The sequence below is a fragment of the Panthera leo genome, chromosome A2, assembly GCF_018350215.1.
Source record: "Panthera leo isolate Ple1 chromosome A2, P.leo_Ple1_pat1.1, whole genome shotgun sequence".
Classification (NCBI taxonomy): domain Eukaryota; kingdom Metazoa; phylum Chordata; class Mammalia; order Carnivora; family Felidae; genus Panthera; species Panthera leo.
The window spans coordinates 138422639-138441574 of record NC_056680.1 but is presented as its reverse complement, the minus strand read 5'-3'; the positions used below and the strand labels follow the sequence as shown (position 1 = coordinate 138441574).

General features: G+C 39.5%; 1 protein-coding gene across 7 annotated transcripts in view; it reads left to right on the top strand.

Moving 5' to 3' along the window:
* Nucleotides 1-14602, top strand: part of CADPS2 (calcium dependent secretion activator 2) — a 534192-nt gene extending 519590 nt beyond the window's left edge. For all 7 annotated transcript variants that reach the window (XM_042923255.1, XM_042923240.1, XM_042923248.1 and 4 more), the window contains 2 exons: nucleotides 7852-7956; nucleotides 13634-14602. In XM_042923255.1, coding sequence (XP_042779189.1) covers nucleotides 7852-7956; nucleotides 13634-13804 — 276 coding nt within the window. In that variant the 3' untranslated portion in view covers nucleotides 13805-14602. The remainder of the gene's footprint in view (nucleotides 1-7851; nucleotides 7957-13633) is intronic.
* Nucleotides 14603-18936: the final 4334 nt, after the last annotated feature.

The following is an 18936-nucleotide window of genomic DNA, read 5'->3' as shown; positions in this document are numbered from 1 at the left end:
TTCAGATACTGCATTATGAATTTAAATGCAATCCTGACCAAAATCGTGTACCAAAATGCCTCATTGAACCAGATGAAAAGGTCATAGTGCCCAAATGAACCATTCAGAGACTATGTGCCCCAAACTGGTACCTACAGCAATATAACTGGACTGACTACTGAGTTTGGCCAAGCCAATGATTAGTCATTTAAGTCAAAAAATTAGTCAAACCAGCATGCATCCCATCATTTGTCATGAAGTAGGAGAGAGGGGAACAGCTGATTATCTGAAACTTTCACTTTGTAATGAATCTTTTTAACACCAGGAAAAGGGCCCCAGAATAAACTTACAGAGGCACTTGCCTACTTGATAATAATGAAGAATAAAGAACAGTATTGATGTCAATGCTCTTTGTGTAGCTTGGGAAAAGATAGGCTAGTTTGATAATACTATTTCCAGGACATTTTGGAATGAAGGGAATTTTCGATTAATGAAATGTGCTTGTACAACTCCCAGTTTATGGAACTTATCCTGTTATGTAACTTGTATTTTGTAACTTAAGAAGATCTAATTCATCTAGAAATATCTTGGTATTTACACATTTTGTGTCAGTTTTTTTTAAGTAATCTCTACACCCAATGTGGGGCTCAAACTCATGACCCAGAGATCAAGAGTTGGATGCTCTACTGACTGAGCTAGCCAGGCACCCCTAACTTTTTTTTAAACACACAAACAAAAAAATATGGTGGCACCTGGGTGGCTCATTCGGTTAAGTGTCCAACTCTTGGTTTCTGCTCAGGTCATGATCTCATGGTTCATAGAATTGAGCCTTGCATTGGGCTCTGTGCCGACAGTGTGGAGGCTGCTTGGGATCCTCTGTCTCTCTCTCTCTCTGCCCTTCCCCTGCTTGCTTGTGTGTGCACTCTCTGTCTCTCTTTCTCTCTCAAAATAAAAAAAAAATAGTATGGGGGGAAAAGTATTGAACTTCAAGAATAGGAAAGTTTTTCTAGCATTCAACAAACATTTATTAGGTACCAACTCTATGCCAATCTTTCCGTGTTATAAGCACTTTTTACATTTTCTTAACAGGCATCAAAATGCTCATAAACTCTCTTTTGTAGACTTCCTGATAGACTAGAAAATGAAAACCACCCTGCATGTCAGGTTATTATTGAATATGGAAGAAAAATGACATGAATCAAATGCTTCTCTGCTCTATGTTAATAAAAACACATGAAAAAAGCTGCTTATATAGATCAAGTCCCTTTATGAATAAACCAAGGATCTTTTTTCCTACATTGCCTTGTTTTGTTATAGTGGGGGAAAAAAACCCCTTCCCAGTATTCCTAAGCATTAAGGTGTATGGCACCTTAAAACATCTTAAGAATAGGGTGGCATGGTGTGGGGCGCCTGTGTGGCTCAGTCAGTAGCTCCTGCAACTCTTGATCTCTGGGTGGTGAGTTCAAGCACCACATTGGACATAGAGATTATTTAAAGTCTTAAGAATGGGACATGTGGGAAAGGCATTGCAGAAGAACCACTTGGTCCGTTATCCTAAGGGAGTGTGGTTCTTGAAAGAATTGATTTACATTACCTATTACATTATTAGGTTTAAAAATATCTTTGGTCTTTGGAAACACAGCTTGCATTCACTTGCAAGGAAGTGTGGTAGACTTATTTGAAACAATTAATAAGCATTTCCTGTTTACTTCACAATCCTGTATTACAGTAATGATCAGGAACCCCCAGGAAGGGTAGAGGTGGTTTTCTTAGTTGTCTGCTGGAAGCAGCAAACTGCCCTTAAAGAATCAGAGATTTTATTGACAGAACAGACTGTTTTCTAGAAGGGACTGGAATAACCTAGCAGTCATGAGTACAGACTCTGAATCATGTATCCATATAGATAAGATATAAATCTAACCTTGCCATGCATACCTATTGTATAAATCCAAATAACATGCTTAATCTAAACTCAGTTTCCTACCTATATAAGCTCAGTTTCCACATTTTAGTTTCCACTTCTGAAAAAATTCAGAAGTAAATGAAATTTTAACTGATGCATTAAATTTCCCAGGGAGAACTTAAAAAATCAGATGGCTTTATAATCCGAATTCATAAAAGAATGGAAATGAGTAACTGTACCTCACAGTTCTTGAGAAATCTCATTCACTCCTCATTACACTTTTCCTGTTTATAATGTATTTGCACTTTGTTAAAAGGCCAAAATGAGTAAGTTAATAACAAACAAAATAACAGGTGATAGAAAGTTCTGGAGCTCTAGGCTTGCATTTTTTTTTTCTTTTGAAGAATAAAGCTGTATTTTAGCACCATGTAGAAAGAAAAAGTGTGATAATTTGGCTTTTCCCTGCAGTTCATTTTTTACAAGAATCACAAGCTGTATTGGTTCTAATCATGCCCTTTATTCTGATGATCAAGTCTAATATCATAGTATTTTGGGAGAACATCAGAATCTTCTTATTTAAAAGCCAGGTTCACAGACTCTACCCTTCATATTACAGATGAGAAGACTGAGACAGAGGAAACCCTGACCAGCTCGGTCAGGCAGACAGAGCATAGAAGGTGCTGGCCCTTTTCCCCTCTCAGCTTCTGTGTGCTGTGTTGACAGCCAGCCCTCCGCTTCCACGTTCAGACCCAAGCCTCTATTTTTCCCCCACGAATAGTTCTGGGTCTAGCTGGGAGGCTTGATGGGTATAGGGTGGGTTGAACACTTCTGTATTTTTAACCATAAGAGACTGGTTTCAGTTTTCCCAAAATGTTGCCCTCACTCCTATTCCAAGCCAACAAAAAATCTGCACTTAAAACTTTATAGATGCTGGTGTTTCAGGGGTCTGTTTTGTGGAAACGCATAGCATCGTTTCAGTGCGATGCCTCATATAGAGGAGGGAAGTGTTGGTGTTACTGTTTCAAATTTACCATAAATATAAAATTTGTACTTTAGTGTTTAGAAATGGGAAGTGACTGGCCATGAATTTAGTTCTGTTAAATAGATGCAGTGTTGACAAAAGAGACACTCAATGTACAGTGAAGCATTTATATTTAGTGGGGCATTAATGTTTCTAAATATTTTGTTGCTCTCCAAAGCTACAAAATGATACTAAAGAATGCCTTATATTTATCAACTTATCAAAACCTTCAGCATTTAAAAAATACCATTTGTTATTTTATTCAATTCAACTTGGCATTTAAAAGGTACCTATTTCCTAAGGTGGTATTTTCTAGATGGTATTGTGGTTGAACTTGGTGACTCAACACTTATAAAACCGACAGCTTCCCCTGAAATAAATGAAGAAATACATACACACTGGAAATTTAGCCGTTCCATATCTTAGTGCACTAAAAACTGTTGGCTTTCTTTTTTTTTTTTTTTTTTTTTTTCTGTTGTTCACCTATTGAGCTGAGCTTAGCTGGAGAAGAATGAAAATATATCAACTAGTTGTACCAATTCATAATCAATAAAAAGCTAAACACTTAAGCAGAAAATATATCACAGATTTGTTCCCTAGCAAAGCAGCTATTTTTGCCTTGCCATCATCATCAGAAGCCACATTCTGACAGAAATCATTTGCTCGAAGCAGCCGTGATATATACACCCTATGTGGTCTTGTGGTTCAGATTTAGGAATATCAGCCACAGAGGGTCTAAAGGCATTGTGCATTAGTATGTATTGAGACCTCATTCCAGGTGGCCAGCAGCTGGACTTTTTGAAAATAAAACTTCCAAAATAAATGTGAAGTGCTTGTTTCCAGGCAATAAGTGTTACATTTAATTGAATCATCCTCCAAAATGTTATAAATTAGGCAGAAAAGGGAGTTTGCATATTTAATATATTTGTTTTATATTTCCACTAGTCAACAGAATAATGAAATTCCTTAACTACTTCTCTTTAACTTGCATGAAGAAAGCACGGTATGTTGCTAAATCTCTTTTCACCAGCACCGCGGAGAAACAACTTTAATCCTTGTTAGAAAATTGCCGAGTCTGGGACTGACAAAGAGCTCATGCTTGTTCCATTGTTAGTGCTCCCCGGCCCCAAGAGCAGAGCCCTTTACAGCTGCGTGGATCCCGCCCGGCTCAGCTGCACTATTTAGGAGAGGAGGTTTGTCAATTTCTATTGACAATGGAGAGAGTTTTTCAGGGCCTGTAGCAGTGCTGACACAGTTGGGGATCAATGCCAGCCATTCAGACTGCACCCTCTTTCATTGCTTTGGTTTGTTAATTCAAGACTAAAGGTCCACTGAGGGGGTTCAGGGTGTTTAAGAAAGCTGATGAACTGTTTAAGAAAGCTGATGAACTGCAAGCATTTATAGCCCTGGTGTGGCAATTTCCATAGTCAGTGGCAACTCCTGGCACTGAGGGAGCTGTGTCCTTGTTGACCCTCTTGTTATTAAAAATGCACAAGTGCTGCGCTTCTCAATATTTCAACAATCTTTCATTGTCAATACCACCTTCTGAGCCCTTCAGCTTGTTGCTTGCTCTAAAGATCTTCTTAGATTGGGTTTGAAAACTTCACCTTAAACACTAGATTAGACTGATGTTCTGTTTTCCGTGCTCCTGTTGATTTGTTGAACCTTCCCAGGGCTGGAAAGCAAGTAGCAGCTTGATGGGGAGACGGGCTGCTAATATGATTTACCAGTCTACAGTCATGCACAATAAGTGTGAATAAATACAGGGGTCTCACAGAGTCAACCCTAGCCTTTCCTTTTCTTTTATTTTTGCTTTAAAAGAAATATCTCAAGAAAATGAAGTGAGTAATGCATGCCCTTACAGGAGTTGAATGAACCACAAAAAGAAAAAAAAAGACATATTTTTTTGTTAAAGTGGTAGGCTGCTGTCATGGATTGATGTAGAAAAAATGTAGAATATACACTTACTGCTTTATTCCTAAGTAGACCAAAGCAAAGAAAGAAGCAGTAATTCCATACCCATGACTTCAGTGCAGACCACAGCGCCCCTTCCTTGTCGTCCCCTGAAGGGAAAAGTGAATCGTCCACCCAATTGTTTTATAAAATTAACTTTTCCAAAATGAAAGGACATTTTCTAACATTCACACTTTACTGGACATTCACTCTTTTTGAATGCTTTTTTTCTTCGTAATGTTAAAGGGTTGGTTTTGTTTGGGGTGGGGGAAGATGCGGCCAAGCTACCTTTGACTTTTTTGTCAAGATATAAAAATGGGACCTACCATATTGCAGCACCCCAGAGAGGAAAATGTCAATTCCAGCACCAGAAATAGGAAACTGCTGGAGATTTCCGTTTGCTTGTTTTGTTTGTTTGCTTTTTTGTTTGCTTATTTATTTGCTTGGAGTGCGTGCATGTGTGTGCGTGCGTGCGTGTGTGTGCGTGTGTGTGTGTGTGTGTCTATCTCCTCATATACAAGAAAGAAGCAGTCCTAGTGGGTTTTTTGTTGTTAGCTTGTTCTTAGTAACAACATAAACTCTGAGCAAAAGTACTGCTTTCTCTTTATTATTTGTTTGTTTTAGCTGAAAATCTTCAAAATGCTTTGACTTGGAGACCAAAAAATAGGCATTTGTATCTGATAGAATTATTTTTCGTATAGAATGTTCCTTATAATTTGGTTGCCTTTAAAGCTAAGATGATGGTAAAGTAGCTTAAGCTTTTTTTACTTAAGAGTGGTTCTCTTTTTCTCTCTTTTTATAGTTAACTTCAGATCATTTGATTCCCAACTTATTTTTCTCTAAAGTTATAATTTTGGCATTGTGTTAAAGAAGTTATATTAATAATAAATTTCTGTGTTACATTAAATGCCCTTTTGATTATCACTTAATCATAAGTATCATTGATGTGTAATGGGAAAATGAGTTAAATTAATTTTAAATTGTGTAAGGATTTCTTAACATAAAGATGCATAGGGAGTAATTTTAAGAAAGGATTTTCATTTCCCTCAAATTCATACAACTTACAATAAATATAGTAACTTTATAGTCTGACAGATTAGCTAGTATGTTATGCTAGACCATATATCATCTTTTGTTTCCCCCAACAAAAAAAATATATTATCTCTTGCAAAAGGACTATAATTTAAGAGTTACAACCATTGTGACTACATTTTAGCTTTCAAATTATCTGGAGAGTGGTGTGGAGGTGAGGGTCTTAATTTAGTATACTCATATTCAATATCACCAATACCTGGGAGTGTTTATGTGTATTAAAATAGAATTCAAGAGGTTGAGGCTATAAATAATTTGAAATAAGGAAGTATAGGATTTAAATACCAGTAGAAATTAATATGTCAGCTGAAGTACTGAATTCATTAGCAGTTTATTTTTTTAAGAATTTAGGAGTGTATCTTATTTTGTAAATCTTATTTCTGATAACTTTTACAAAAATGTCCTGAAAATTAAGAAAGCAGTCATTAGGAAAGAGCAAAGTCGGGTACATGAGTAATATTTTTTTTAGATCCTAGCCTATCTCACATTTTAAAAACCTGAAACTTCCATTCATCCATGTGATATAATATTTAGTAAATCAGTTACTCATTTTAATTACCTTATCTCATTTTATGCATGTGTGTTCAGTGTATTAAATTGATAGAAATAAGTCTAATGAAATGTGAAACTAATTCATGTTTAATTTATGCTTAAAATACCATTTCTTATACCAAATTTTGTCAGAATAAGGTTAATAAATACGAGTCCAGATGAATTTCAGACTTACTTGTAACATGTGATGGTACTCTTAGAAATTGAATTTGTCATTTTAATACAGAAGAAAAATATTTTTTATGATTTTTTTCCTGTGTTTGAATACCTAAGACATATGTACCACACGTACATGATGTATTGTGTCACTATGTTTGTGTTTACAAACAAGACACAGAATCCCTTTTCTCATGAAACTCTTGTTATTTCCTAAGTGCTGAATGGGCTTTGAGATTGATTTCTTACTGTTATCTGAATGAGTAGCATTATTAATTTTCCAGTACTACCTAAACCTAGTTCTGGCGTGTAGTGCTGAATCCCTTAAAATGTCACCGCTAATGGCAGATTGCCTTTAAAACACAAAAACAAAAACAAAAAAACAGGAACAAATTTCTTCTTCTATACTCGTAGACATTTTACAGGAGCAGGAAATTACATTGGAGAAGAATTTCAGTTTCCCTCTCAAGAAAGTGGTAATAAACAGAGGAAAAACTACAAACCCTCCAAAAACACTTGTAAAATGAAACCAATTCTTTCCTTTCATAATTTGGTCAACTGACATCTTTTTTACTCTTATAGACACAACAATTCCATCCTGAATAATGTTCCTTCCTCAGGCGTCACATCTTTATTTTCAGTGGTTTTAAAACATCTTAGCAAATACTTAACGATACTAGGTAAAGGTGTGATTGAGGATGTCTTACCATCACTTCTGTAAAACGTTATTTCTAGGTATTGACTGCATGCGTCATGGCATAAATCTACTCTTTGATTTTTACATAACATACGGGCTAATAAGAAATTTCCCTTTGTAAGTAATTTACCTACTTTTTCCTGCTGTTTGTGAGTCCATTCAGTCCCATACCATGTATTTAGTGCCCGTTGTTACCTACCAATTACAAAGCAGGCCTCTAGGCCTGCAAGTGCAAAAACACGGTTTCCCTTGAATATGTTACAGCTGAAAGACTAATGTTAATTCATGTAGAGAACAGCCTAGGTCAACTTAGCAGATTTTCTAGCAAAACATAGAATTCTGTTAACAGGAAATTATAGCATTATTGACTTCAAGTGCTGATCTGTGGTCATTTCAGAGTGTTTCATTACCCCCTCATTACCGAATCTGTTACATGAATACTGCAGAGGCTGTTTTCTTTTCTGTTCTCCTCCCCTCCGCCCCCATCCTTCTTTCCAGCAATGGTACAGCAGTTCCATGAAAGTCATTTGTGTCTGGTTGGCTGATAGATTAGACCTTCAGCTTCATATTTACCAACTGAAGACGCTCATCAAGATTGTGAAGGTAAACAAAATGTGTTGAGATGTGAATTGCCCACCAAGCTATAAAGAATAATGGCTAGATATTGACATACAAGAAAATTGTATGTGACACACCTGAGTGGATGTAAGTACTTTAAAAACATCACTCTCAGCAGTGCTATGCCACTGTTTACTTCATTTTCAGTTAGATTATCAAGTAAATGTAAATTTTTCTGCACTAATAAATAAAAGATATTTTATCAGTAGTCAAATTTTAAGACAATGTACACAAAGCCTCTGGCACATTTACCCGATTGTAGTAGGTCCACAGTAATTTCGTCTTCATTTCTTAGGTAAAGAAATATTTTCTCCTCCTGATACATTTGCTTCATGCTTATTAGGATCGCATATGGTTATGAGGACTTTTTTTTTTTTTTTTTGAACGTGCGCACGTGCGTGTACTCATATGCAAGCTGGGGAGGGGAGGAGAGAGAGGGAGAGAGAATCCCAAGCAGGCTCCACGCTGTCAGCATAGAGCCCACAGCCGGGCTTGATCTCACCAACCATGAGATCATAACCTGAACTGAAATCAGAAGTTGGTGCTTAACCAACTGAGCCACGCAGGTGCTCCATGAGGGCTTTGGAATTGTATTGGCCTACAACATAAGGAGAGTGTCCGTTATTTTGTCATATCCTGACACAAAAGTAACATTGTCACTGCCTAACTTCTTTAGAAGCATGCCCCATCTGACACGTAAGAGATGATCAGTTTGAGTGTTGGGGAACATCCCAACCAACAACAGGTGTCACATCCCTTAAGGCCATTTTGTCTTTTGCTCTTCAAAAGAAAAGGTAATAACACACGTATTATATTTATTGAGTATATTTATTTACTTAACGTGATTTTATTAATATATATAATTATTTAACATGATTTTTCACACTCCGTAATTCTAATGGAAACACAAAATTTGCTCCAAGTGTAACTTTTTCCTAAAATTGAGACAAATCCTACTTAATGACCAAAAACATAACTCTAAGCTATTGAGAATCAGCTGTTCTTTTGAAAAGATGACCTTCCATTTTAGTGCCATTTGTCAAATGCAACATACATATATATATATATATATATATATATATATATATATATATATATATATATGTGTGTGTGTATATATATATATATATATATATAGTGTGTGTGTATATAGGCACAAATATGTATGTTTATATTTATGTGTATGTATGTGCATATGCGACACACAGTAGTTCTCAAAGTGTCATTTCTGACTTATATCAGCATCACCTGGGAACTCATTAGGCATACACATTATTGGGCCCTACCCCAGACCTGCTGAGTCAGAAACTCTGATTCTGGGGCCCAGCAATTTATATATTAACAAGTCCTCCAGGTGATTCCGATGTTAAAGTTTGAGAGGAACTATTGCATTACATCATTAAGTTTTAACCACATTAAAATATTTTCCATCATTCTCTAGGTTCCTGTAGTCTAATTAGAATACAGATTATTTTGTGCCATAGACACACAGGTTATCACAAATTAGAAAGACCCATAAATAGGAAAGTTCTGTTCTAAAGTGAGAAATTGGCAAATCTACCGGAACATAGAACCAGACCTATAATGTCACAGTAATAGCAATCATGATTAGTCATAAAGAACAAGTAAAATTATAGCCGCCCACTAATTTTTAATACCTCTGAACATATGACATTTCAATGGAAAAAATAACTTTGGTCCAGAACACTTCTTACCAGGTGTTATTTGTTTTACAAAGAAACCGAAAGTGCACAATAATACGTTCATATTTGCCTTCGATTCTGCAATGTTTCTTTCTTGTTCTATTAATGTGACTTGGAGAGCTTTCAAATGAAGTTTGTTTTTCATAAAAGAGAATCAGAATCTGTGTATACCTTCTACATATATGTGTATGTTGAGGTTGCAGTCTGTACTGTGACTAATATTGGGATTAGCTGCTTACCTTACAATCAGTCATATTTTCAAGTTAACATCTATTGCATTCAAGATGTCAGAAATTACGTATTCAGCTGATTGGCATTTTTGGCTGGATTGTTAAGCTCTCTACTTTGTTTTTAGAATAAAAATCTCTATTTATTAGCCCATCATCTTTCAAAGTTCTTCCTCTTCTCATATTCACACGTCATTACAATTAAAGATCAAACACCAGTGAATATTTTAGCAGAATAAAATGATAATGTCACGAATTATGCGGTGGCATTTCCATTGTACTCTACACCAATCAATTTATCTTAGTTTAACATATTCTTCGTTATGGCTACCAACAGTCAAGACTGATAAATATGGAAATAAATTTCATGAATATATTTGATTTTCCATGCTTTGTTTTTCACAGGCAGGTCCCCAGACTCAGCCAATGCTTTCTTTGGCTGATACATTTTATCAAATTGTAGAGCTTTATATCATAATTAAAAATTATTATTTTCACAAAGAAAATCAGGATGAATTAATAATTTAATGTTTTGATTGTTTCCTACTTTGAGTATAAACAGACTTTAACCAGTTTCGTACATAGATTCATAATTCTTCAGAACCTATATGGTTATATTTGTAATGTTCATTTTTCAGTGAATTTAAGAAGCTATTAAATAGCACATGTATACAGGGGTGCCTGGGTGGCTCAGTCGGTTAAGTGTCCAACTCTGGCTTTTGGCTCAGGTCATGATCTTACGGGTCATGAGATCGAGTCCCATGTCAGGCTCCACAGCATGGAGCCTGCTTAAGATTCTCTCTCCCTCTCCCTCTCCCTCTCCCTCTGCCGCTCCCCTGTCCACTCGCATGCCTGCACGCTCTCTCTCTCTAAAATAAAAAATAATAAGTATAAAAGCACATGTATACAATTGTGAAGGCCCCTGAGTAGGCTTTCCTTCCATCCACATCTCCCGGTGCTAGCCAGCATGTTACCACAGAGTAGTGCATTCTACCAAGGAGCCAAACTGCTAGTTGTTCGGTTTTTCTACTCTACAGGCACAGTCATTCTTCTCTGCCCACTGGAGACCCAGATGCCACCAAGATGTATATTACAGCCTACTTTGGCCCACAAAGACACTTAGATACGAATCAGTTCATTCATGTCACTCGCTGCGAAGAAAACAAATTCCACTAACAGATTCACAGAGAGTTTAGGGCTATGAAATTATTCGCAGTTTTAACATCGGGATGATTTATTGAAGGAGGGGGAGAAACAGAATCTTCAAAGTGGCGGATGGATTTGTGTTCTCCCGAGTGGCCCTATGACATTTAAAAGCAGTTAACGTAGATCAGCTGCTCTTACTAGGAGATAGGAAGACAAGTGAACAGCACCCCATGGCAGGCCCTTGTCTTAAATAAGAACTAAGCAGACCTTCATTGCCAGCCACAGAGGATGTCCAAGGGCCAATAATGTTTTATGAATTCTAAAGAGAGAGAGAGAGATCACAAGGATACCTGTCCTGCAGCTCCCCTAACTACCTGTTGCTTGGTGATAAAATAAGGCAGTAGAGTCTTAATTACACATAAATCAGAAAGCAGATTTACAGGACTGCAGATCTACAACACAAATCTGTCCTGGCCAACTTACTGACAATTAAGCTAAGTCTAAGAAAAGTCAATTCTAATAAAACAAAAAAGCAGGACTTCTAAACTCAGTATATAATTGTTAACGGAACAATATTTCATATCAGATGCATTATGCAATATTTCATGTCAGGTACATGGAGTAATTTGTGTACTTGACATAGTTTTAATCAAACTGTTAAACAGTTACAGTCTTGAACACAAATCTCTGGGGTAATACTACTGTGTATATTAGTTACCAGATTTTCTGGATAAAACTTACCCTTCAGAGCCATTCCCATGTGTTTTGATGCAAATTACCAGAGGTTTTGGTATAAGAGAGTGCCACCTTAGTAATAATGAGATTAACACCTTAGAAAGAGAATATGAGGATAGTGGGGTGTAAGTATCTTAAAATATTAAAATGTAAGTAAAAACAGTTTTGATCATTTAAGAAACCACTCTCTGAATCAAATTTTTATGGGCTGTTAAGATACCTCTGATACTCCACAGCATTTCTCACCATTCAGTTTATTTTTGGACAGGTGGTAGACTTTTCAAATATGAATTTTATTTATAACAAGTAATGATCCAGATGAGAAAAAAATTATTCACCCTCCATACTTGCTTTCGGCATATCACTTCTTAAACTTATAATGATACTGTGGGGCATACATCAGATTAAAAAAGACAGGAAAATGTGAAAATACCAACGGCCCCCACAACCTTGTAATGATTTTGCTCCTTCCCCGAAATCTGTTAGTAAACCAGGTGTGTATATCAAGGGGATTAAGGTGCTATTCATCAGCATTTCCTACCTGATATGAATAAGTACCTTCAATGAAACTGTGTGAATATTAAAAGTTTCCTTCCATATATTCTGTTGAACGAAATCAAGCAGGCCTTCATGTTAATTTCCAGCTATTGGAGTCGTAATATTGGGCCAGAAAGTACAACATTCCTTCTTACTTGACTTTTTTCATCTATTAAGTGTAAAGCAGACAACAACAAAAGTACATACTAGAAACATTTAGAACAATGGTGGCATGTTGATACTGATACTTGAGGCCAGTCCATTAAAATCTGAATGTTTAATATTCTAAATCTAACACAGGACAGTAAACAAAATCTGGAAAGATATTTAGCATTAAAAACAGCCTTAGAAGTGACTCTACACAATGGGATATCTTCATTTGTGTTTTGTTTCCACACTGAACTAATTCTAGATTTTTCCCACAATTAAAAAAAAAAAACTAATAAAATTCCAGTCCTGTTTAGTCTCAGAAAAAAATCTTATATGAGGAAAATTGCACATAAGGGGATCAGTGAAATAAGCGATGCTTTCTAGGTGACATATCTTAAGTGCCACAGAACCCAGAATTCTGTTGTTCCTGTCCTTGTTCTTAGGATTCATGTTATAAACATTAACATGACGTTTGTTCTATTTTTGACATATAATACATCAAATAATAGACTTTTCACAGAAAATATAAATACATGTTGTATTTATCATCTGTGGAAGCTTTCTACCAGAATTTTGACACTTCACATTCCAAGGGAATTTCAAAAGGAAAGGGCAGAATTCATCCAGACTTCTGGGTGTACACAAATTTTTAACCGGTGGTACATATAAATAAATGTTGTAATTCACAAATGCTGAAAATGCAAACTTCTTTTACTGATAATAGGATTAATTATCTCCCTCCACACTTCCCCCAAAAAGCTAATACATTTCATAAAATGTGTTTTTCAGTATTAAAGGAAAGACATGTCAACTGAAAAACTAAAAATTCCTTCATTTAAAAATGTACATAAGTGCCTATCATTTTACCTTGTCTCAAGCTATCCAAATAGTAAAGTTTGTGCCATTAGCAATATTTTTCACTTGTCATCTGTCAGAACATTTTGATCTATTGAGAGTCATTCTACTTTGAAAAGCAGGATCCGAGGTCTCATTTCTTTTTCTCCCCAGAAATATACCAACAGGTTGATTGACATGGGCAGCTACAATCTGAGTCCATTAGTGAATTGTCCCACATTATTTTTGAAATGCTAACTGAGGCTACATACCGACGTCCATCCATACAATTCGTGAGCTATCTAAGCAAAGTCTTTCTTCTTCTTCCAGAAAACCTATAGGGACTTCCGACTTCAGGGTGTGTTAGAAGGCACACTGAACAGTAAGACCTACGATACTCTGCACAGACGTTTAACAGTCGAGGAGGCTACAGCCTCCGTCTCGGAAGGAGGAGGACTTCAGGGCATCACCATGAAAGACAGTGATGAAGAAGAAGGCTAATAACTCCCAGCTCTGTGGGAGGAAGGAGGACCTTGACATTATTTTGTACCCTGTCCTTATAATTACATTGATTGTTTGGACCAAATAAAAAAATGCTGGTATTTCACTCCACATTGTAAAGAGTGAACCTGGAAGCAGAGTTAAAGGGGAAAATGGCAAGTTTCTTGGTTTGGGGGGATTTTTAAAGATGAGTCTCTTTTGTGTAGTTTGACCTAAAATGAGCTTTGGCTTTGTGATTGGAACATAACTTTTTGGTTTTTTTGGAAGATTTGACTTTTCTGTCTGTAGTTACATCAAAGTAGTGTCCTGTGTGTGAAATGAGATATGTATTTCTCATAATGTGACATTGTGAGAAGAAGCTACTTGGATCACTGTGCCAGCTCTATTGTGCCCTTGTTAAAGTGGTGTGTATTTAATAGTTTATCATTTATGTGTGAGGGTTTTTTTTTTTTTTGTAGTTAATTTGCCATTGTTGTGATGTGTGTAAAAACTTTAACCTCTGTTCTTAGTATTCTGAGTTCATCTGCAGGCTTCAAGGACTGCCAAACCCAAATATAGACTAGACTATCCATCAGCTTGTGTCTTGTTTTATTCTGAACATTCCTCCTTTCAAGTGTAAGAAAAAATCCCAAAGTGTAAGGTAGTAAATGTGCTGCCATCAACATACCATATTCTCCTACTTCTAAGTGTAACAGCTTGCAGGCAATAAAAATCTATTTGGTCGAAACCACTCCTGTATTTATTAGACTTGTGTAAATTAAATGCAGTAAAAAAAAAATGTTTGCAGTATTATAAAAACCCCAACAATTTGTCTCTGTGTTTTTGTGTTTTTGTTTACAATCAAATGAGTAAAAGATTATCAACAGTGCTTTTGCACCTAGAAGGCACACACATTTGTTAAAAGAGTAAGTTACTACCACAGTCTATTTCCATAGCAAAGGTAATGTTGACTACATACTCCTATGCGTTATTAACGTTAGCAGTGTTAACTAATAAAAAGTAATACTAGGAATGCTGGTAATTTAACTAGCAATTGACATATTAGTTAACTATTATATCTTCTTCCAAAATATTTTCTTACTATAATTTTGAAAAATAATAGTGTTATACTTTGTAATTTCTCTGAGTTTTAATTTTGTATTTTTTCCTAAAATTCATATTGTGCTACTACATCCATTCATAAATAATCTTTGAATGAGGTAAGTTAACGCAGAATAAGCAGAGGTATCCCTGAATTTATGTAAACTGTAGTTCTGGAATTTTGGAAGTGAAACCGACTTCTTACACCTCCAAATTCATTCTCCTGTGTTGTTATAAATGGTGTCTCAGTAGCTGGACTAGCCCACAAAAATCCATTTAATTCAGTTATTATGTACTACTGGTTTGGGCTCAAATCTGGGTCTTGGGGGTAAGACGCCCTACGATACAGGACGAACATGAAAGTGGATGTCTTCCCCTTTCCTGGATTAGAAACTAACTCTACCAACTCCGTGTTGGGGAAAGTCAGTTTTTCCTGAAATGCTCTCTTTCCCTGTCTTCACCTTCACATCCAGTATCATCCTCTCTTTGGGCCCCTAGGTGTCCAGTTGTGCCAGCCTAAACTCAGTGGTACCCTCTCCACGGTTGCTGCCGCACAGCTCAAATGGCTGGCTACTTGCAAATTACCCACCCTTGTTTTCTTCTAAATGTCTGTGTCTTTGATTCAGCTCATCTCTAAGTAATTGGCCCATATTTTCCTGAAGTAGGAATGACGGATGACTGATCCCTTCACCCCCCTCCAGCCCTATGAAAGGAAATATCTAGCTGATCCAATTCAGAAATGCAGGGGAAAGCCCTTGGGGCCAGGCGGATCTCCCTGCTGATCTAGTTCACCTGCCTACTGGCTCTCTTGGCTGGTCAGCCTCTTGTAGCTTCTCTCTAGATTTGCGGGTTCTCTGCGCCTTCCCTTCTGTACTCAGGAGATTTCTGAAAGCTCTACTCCCCACTCCAACCTTCAGTGGCTTCCACAGGGAGAACAGCAGAGCCAAAGGCAGGTAGTGGGGATGCTCAGAAGTTTATGATGACTATGTGGACTAACCTTTTAGCCACAAAGAGGCATAGAAGAGAAATCTATAAAGCAACTGAAAGAGAATGAAGTACCACGTTTGGGTTTTTGCCCAGAAATTCTCTCCAACATAACTGCAAATTGCTTGAAATGACTTAATAATTGTTCATCGGTGTGTGTAACTGTTAGGGTGAATACCCAAGCATCTGTCTATTAAAGGAAGCCAAGTGTTACTATTTTTTAAAAAAGTATTATTTCATTTAAAGGAATTTAATTGAAAGATGAACAAGTTTTAACAAAATTTTTGAAGTGAAAATAATTTTCAACTCAAAGAAGTAGTCCTATCCTCCTAAATGGTTTTGGGCAAGGGCCAAAAAGTGCGTTTGGGGGGCAGTTTGGTGAGTGTTGCAGGAGAAAATAACTAATGCAGTCCAATATCCAGCTGGAATGGATCTGTTAAATAACACGTCTAAAAGGAAAGTTTCTCCCAACGCATGGAGAAAAGAATAATAATGCCTTTTCCCGGAAAGGGAAAGAACCACACAGAGCTTAACGTAAACCTCTCAGCTCCAGCTGTGGGTCGTTCTTGCATTCACGGGTTTTTCCACCTGAATTCCCCTTAGTTCTTGTTCATTGTCCCTCGCTCTGCAGAAAGGACTTCCTGCTACTTTTGCAGTAAGCGCCCGTGCAAAGTGTCTCGGGGCACCCACCCCGCCCCCGACGGTCATAGCCCGGCCTGGCCTGGCGCCGCCCTCCTTCGCCCGCGAAGACTTCGGGTCCCTGAGCTCCGGGAAGGTGCGCTTGGTGGGAAGGAGGTCACTCGGCCATCGCTGCTCATGGAGCCCCTCCCTGCTGCGACCTCCTGCAGTCCGAGAGGCGCGCGCCCCCAACCCTGTCTGCCCGCTCCCTGCAAACGCGCGGAGACGCGGGGTCAGCACCCGGCGTACGGGACGAGCGCGCTGGCGGTCGGCAGGATCCCCGCGAGCCGAAGCTCAGAGCCTGCCTTCCCATCCCCTCCCGCCTGGCGTCTGGTAGAAAGACCTGAGCGTGGAGATTCGAGCATGAGCCTGGTCGCTTTTATTTTTTACTCCCCAAACAGAAAATGGAAATTTCCCGGTCCGGGTCCCTAAAGGGAGGTGATAGATCGATGTTCCTGAGAGATGTTCACGCGCCGCTGGTGGCGGGGTAAACACTCGCCCAAAGAGCAAGCAGATCGGCCCCCGCGCGCTCTGCGCCTCTGCCTTCGCCGCAAGGCCCAGCCCCCACCGACTGCCCTCGACCCACCCCACCCCTGTTAGTTTTGCGCGGAATTGGAGGCCTGGTCTGTGGGAGTTCGGGAAGACAGTGTTCGTCCTATCTTTACATGGGGCCCTCCTAACTCGCCCCCCTGCCCCAGTGCTATGCGGCGAGCGCGGTGGAGAGCGGGTCTCCTTTCCCCCTTCAAACGCTGCTCGCTGGACGGGCAGCAACCTTCGGGGAAAGCGGACGTCTGAGTTGGCTCCAGTACTTTGCTGCAGACGGAGTCGAGCCCAGGGGGCTGGGCAGCCGGGCGGAGGCGAAGAGGAGCTGAGACCCCGCAGTGCCCGAAGCGCGCGGCTGGCAGTTGCCCCCCCTTCCCCTTCCAAGGGTGAGGCTTACCCCCAGCGTTGGCTGAAGGATGGGGTGCAGAGATGCCTTAATCTGCTCTTCTCTGTGACACTGAAGAAAGATACTTCGAGGAGTAGAAGCGGATAGAGACTGAGCGCAAAGCGCTGAGCCTGCGTTCTAGAAGTCACGACCGACAGTCGGTCGCGCCATTTGTCCGTGTGCAAGATGTGATTGTTTTAAGGGAATAGGCAGTGGAGTGTGAGAGTGTAGTGCCGAGAAGAAAAGAAGAATTCGATGTGGTTCCCAAATGAAGACCCCTGATTTAATACCAAGAAACAGGTGCACAGGACACCGCTTGGAAATCGTAGTAAGCAAGGCCTTGGGGCCAGAGAAGCCTGGGTTTGAGTCTTTTGAGTCTTCACAGCTACACCTCTTCCCCGCGTCTGAGCTCTGTGTCCTTGGGCAAGTCACTGAACCTCACTGTAAAACGAGGACTTAATAAGGCAGGTAGTTGTAAGAATTAGAGACAGGTAATAAGTTGTGGCCAATACTAACTAGTTCTTTGTGAGGAATGGATTCAAAAGAAATCGTGGCAGTCCTGCCTCTGCCAATGCGCACCACCATTCTACAGCCATTGTCCCCGCGGTGGTTTCAGGGTCCTTCTGCATCACAGCCAGCTCAGCGGATCTTCAGCCTCGCCCCCGGCGTGTCAGTGGACTGGAGGGTTCCGGGGTTATATATAGGGCCAGCCTAGTGGGAGGAGAGGAGAAGACGGGGAGGGGCAAACCTTGTCGGGTCTCCGAAAGGGCCGGCTTCGCCTCGAGCAGCCCCCGGAGCGGCCGGAGGGAGGGAAGGCAGCTGGAGACGTGCCTTTGGGGGATGGAGTTGGTCAGAGGCTCAGAAACTAGACAGGTGTGATCCCGAGGTGCTAGACCACAAGTGAGGAATCTCAGACCTCGGCCTCTGCCCAGTAGGTTCTAAGTGCAAGAGAATTTAAGGGGCAAATTAGTGTTCATTAATGTTTTCCAAAGTTTAAGGAGGCCTAGAATGGCGTCCTGCGTCTCAGACCAGAGATGCGCACACAGTAAGCGCTTGGAAAATTCGAAGCGGAACCGAGAGAAGCAGAGGAGGCCGCAAACCGCCCCAGCGCGCCCCACGGAAGTCGAGCGAAAACGGCTGACACTGAGGGCAACAGTCAGCACCGAGTCCTGGCCCAGAGTGCTGAACTGCCAGCCCTTGTAGGCTGTCGTGAAAATACCAATAGCTGAGAGGCCCAGCGTGGGCCGAGGGCAAGCCCCAGGGGCTCATCCCAGCGTGTCCGTGGCGAGGGAGACACGTGTCCTGGTGATGCTGGGGCCAGGCACTCGGCGGCCTTGGAGACGAAGACACTCACCACTTAGAAAAGGGCAAGATCCTCCCCCTGCTTTGGGCTGGGACTAGAGCTACTTTTATAACTGGAGGGATATTCCCCACCTTCATCATTCCTGTAAGGTAGCCTGCC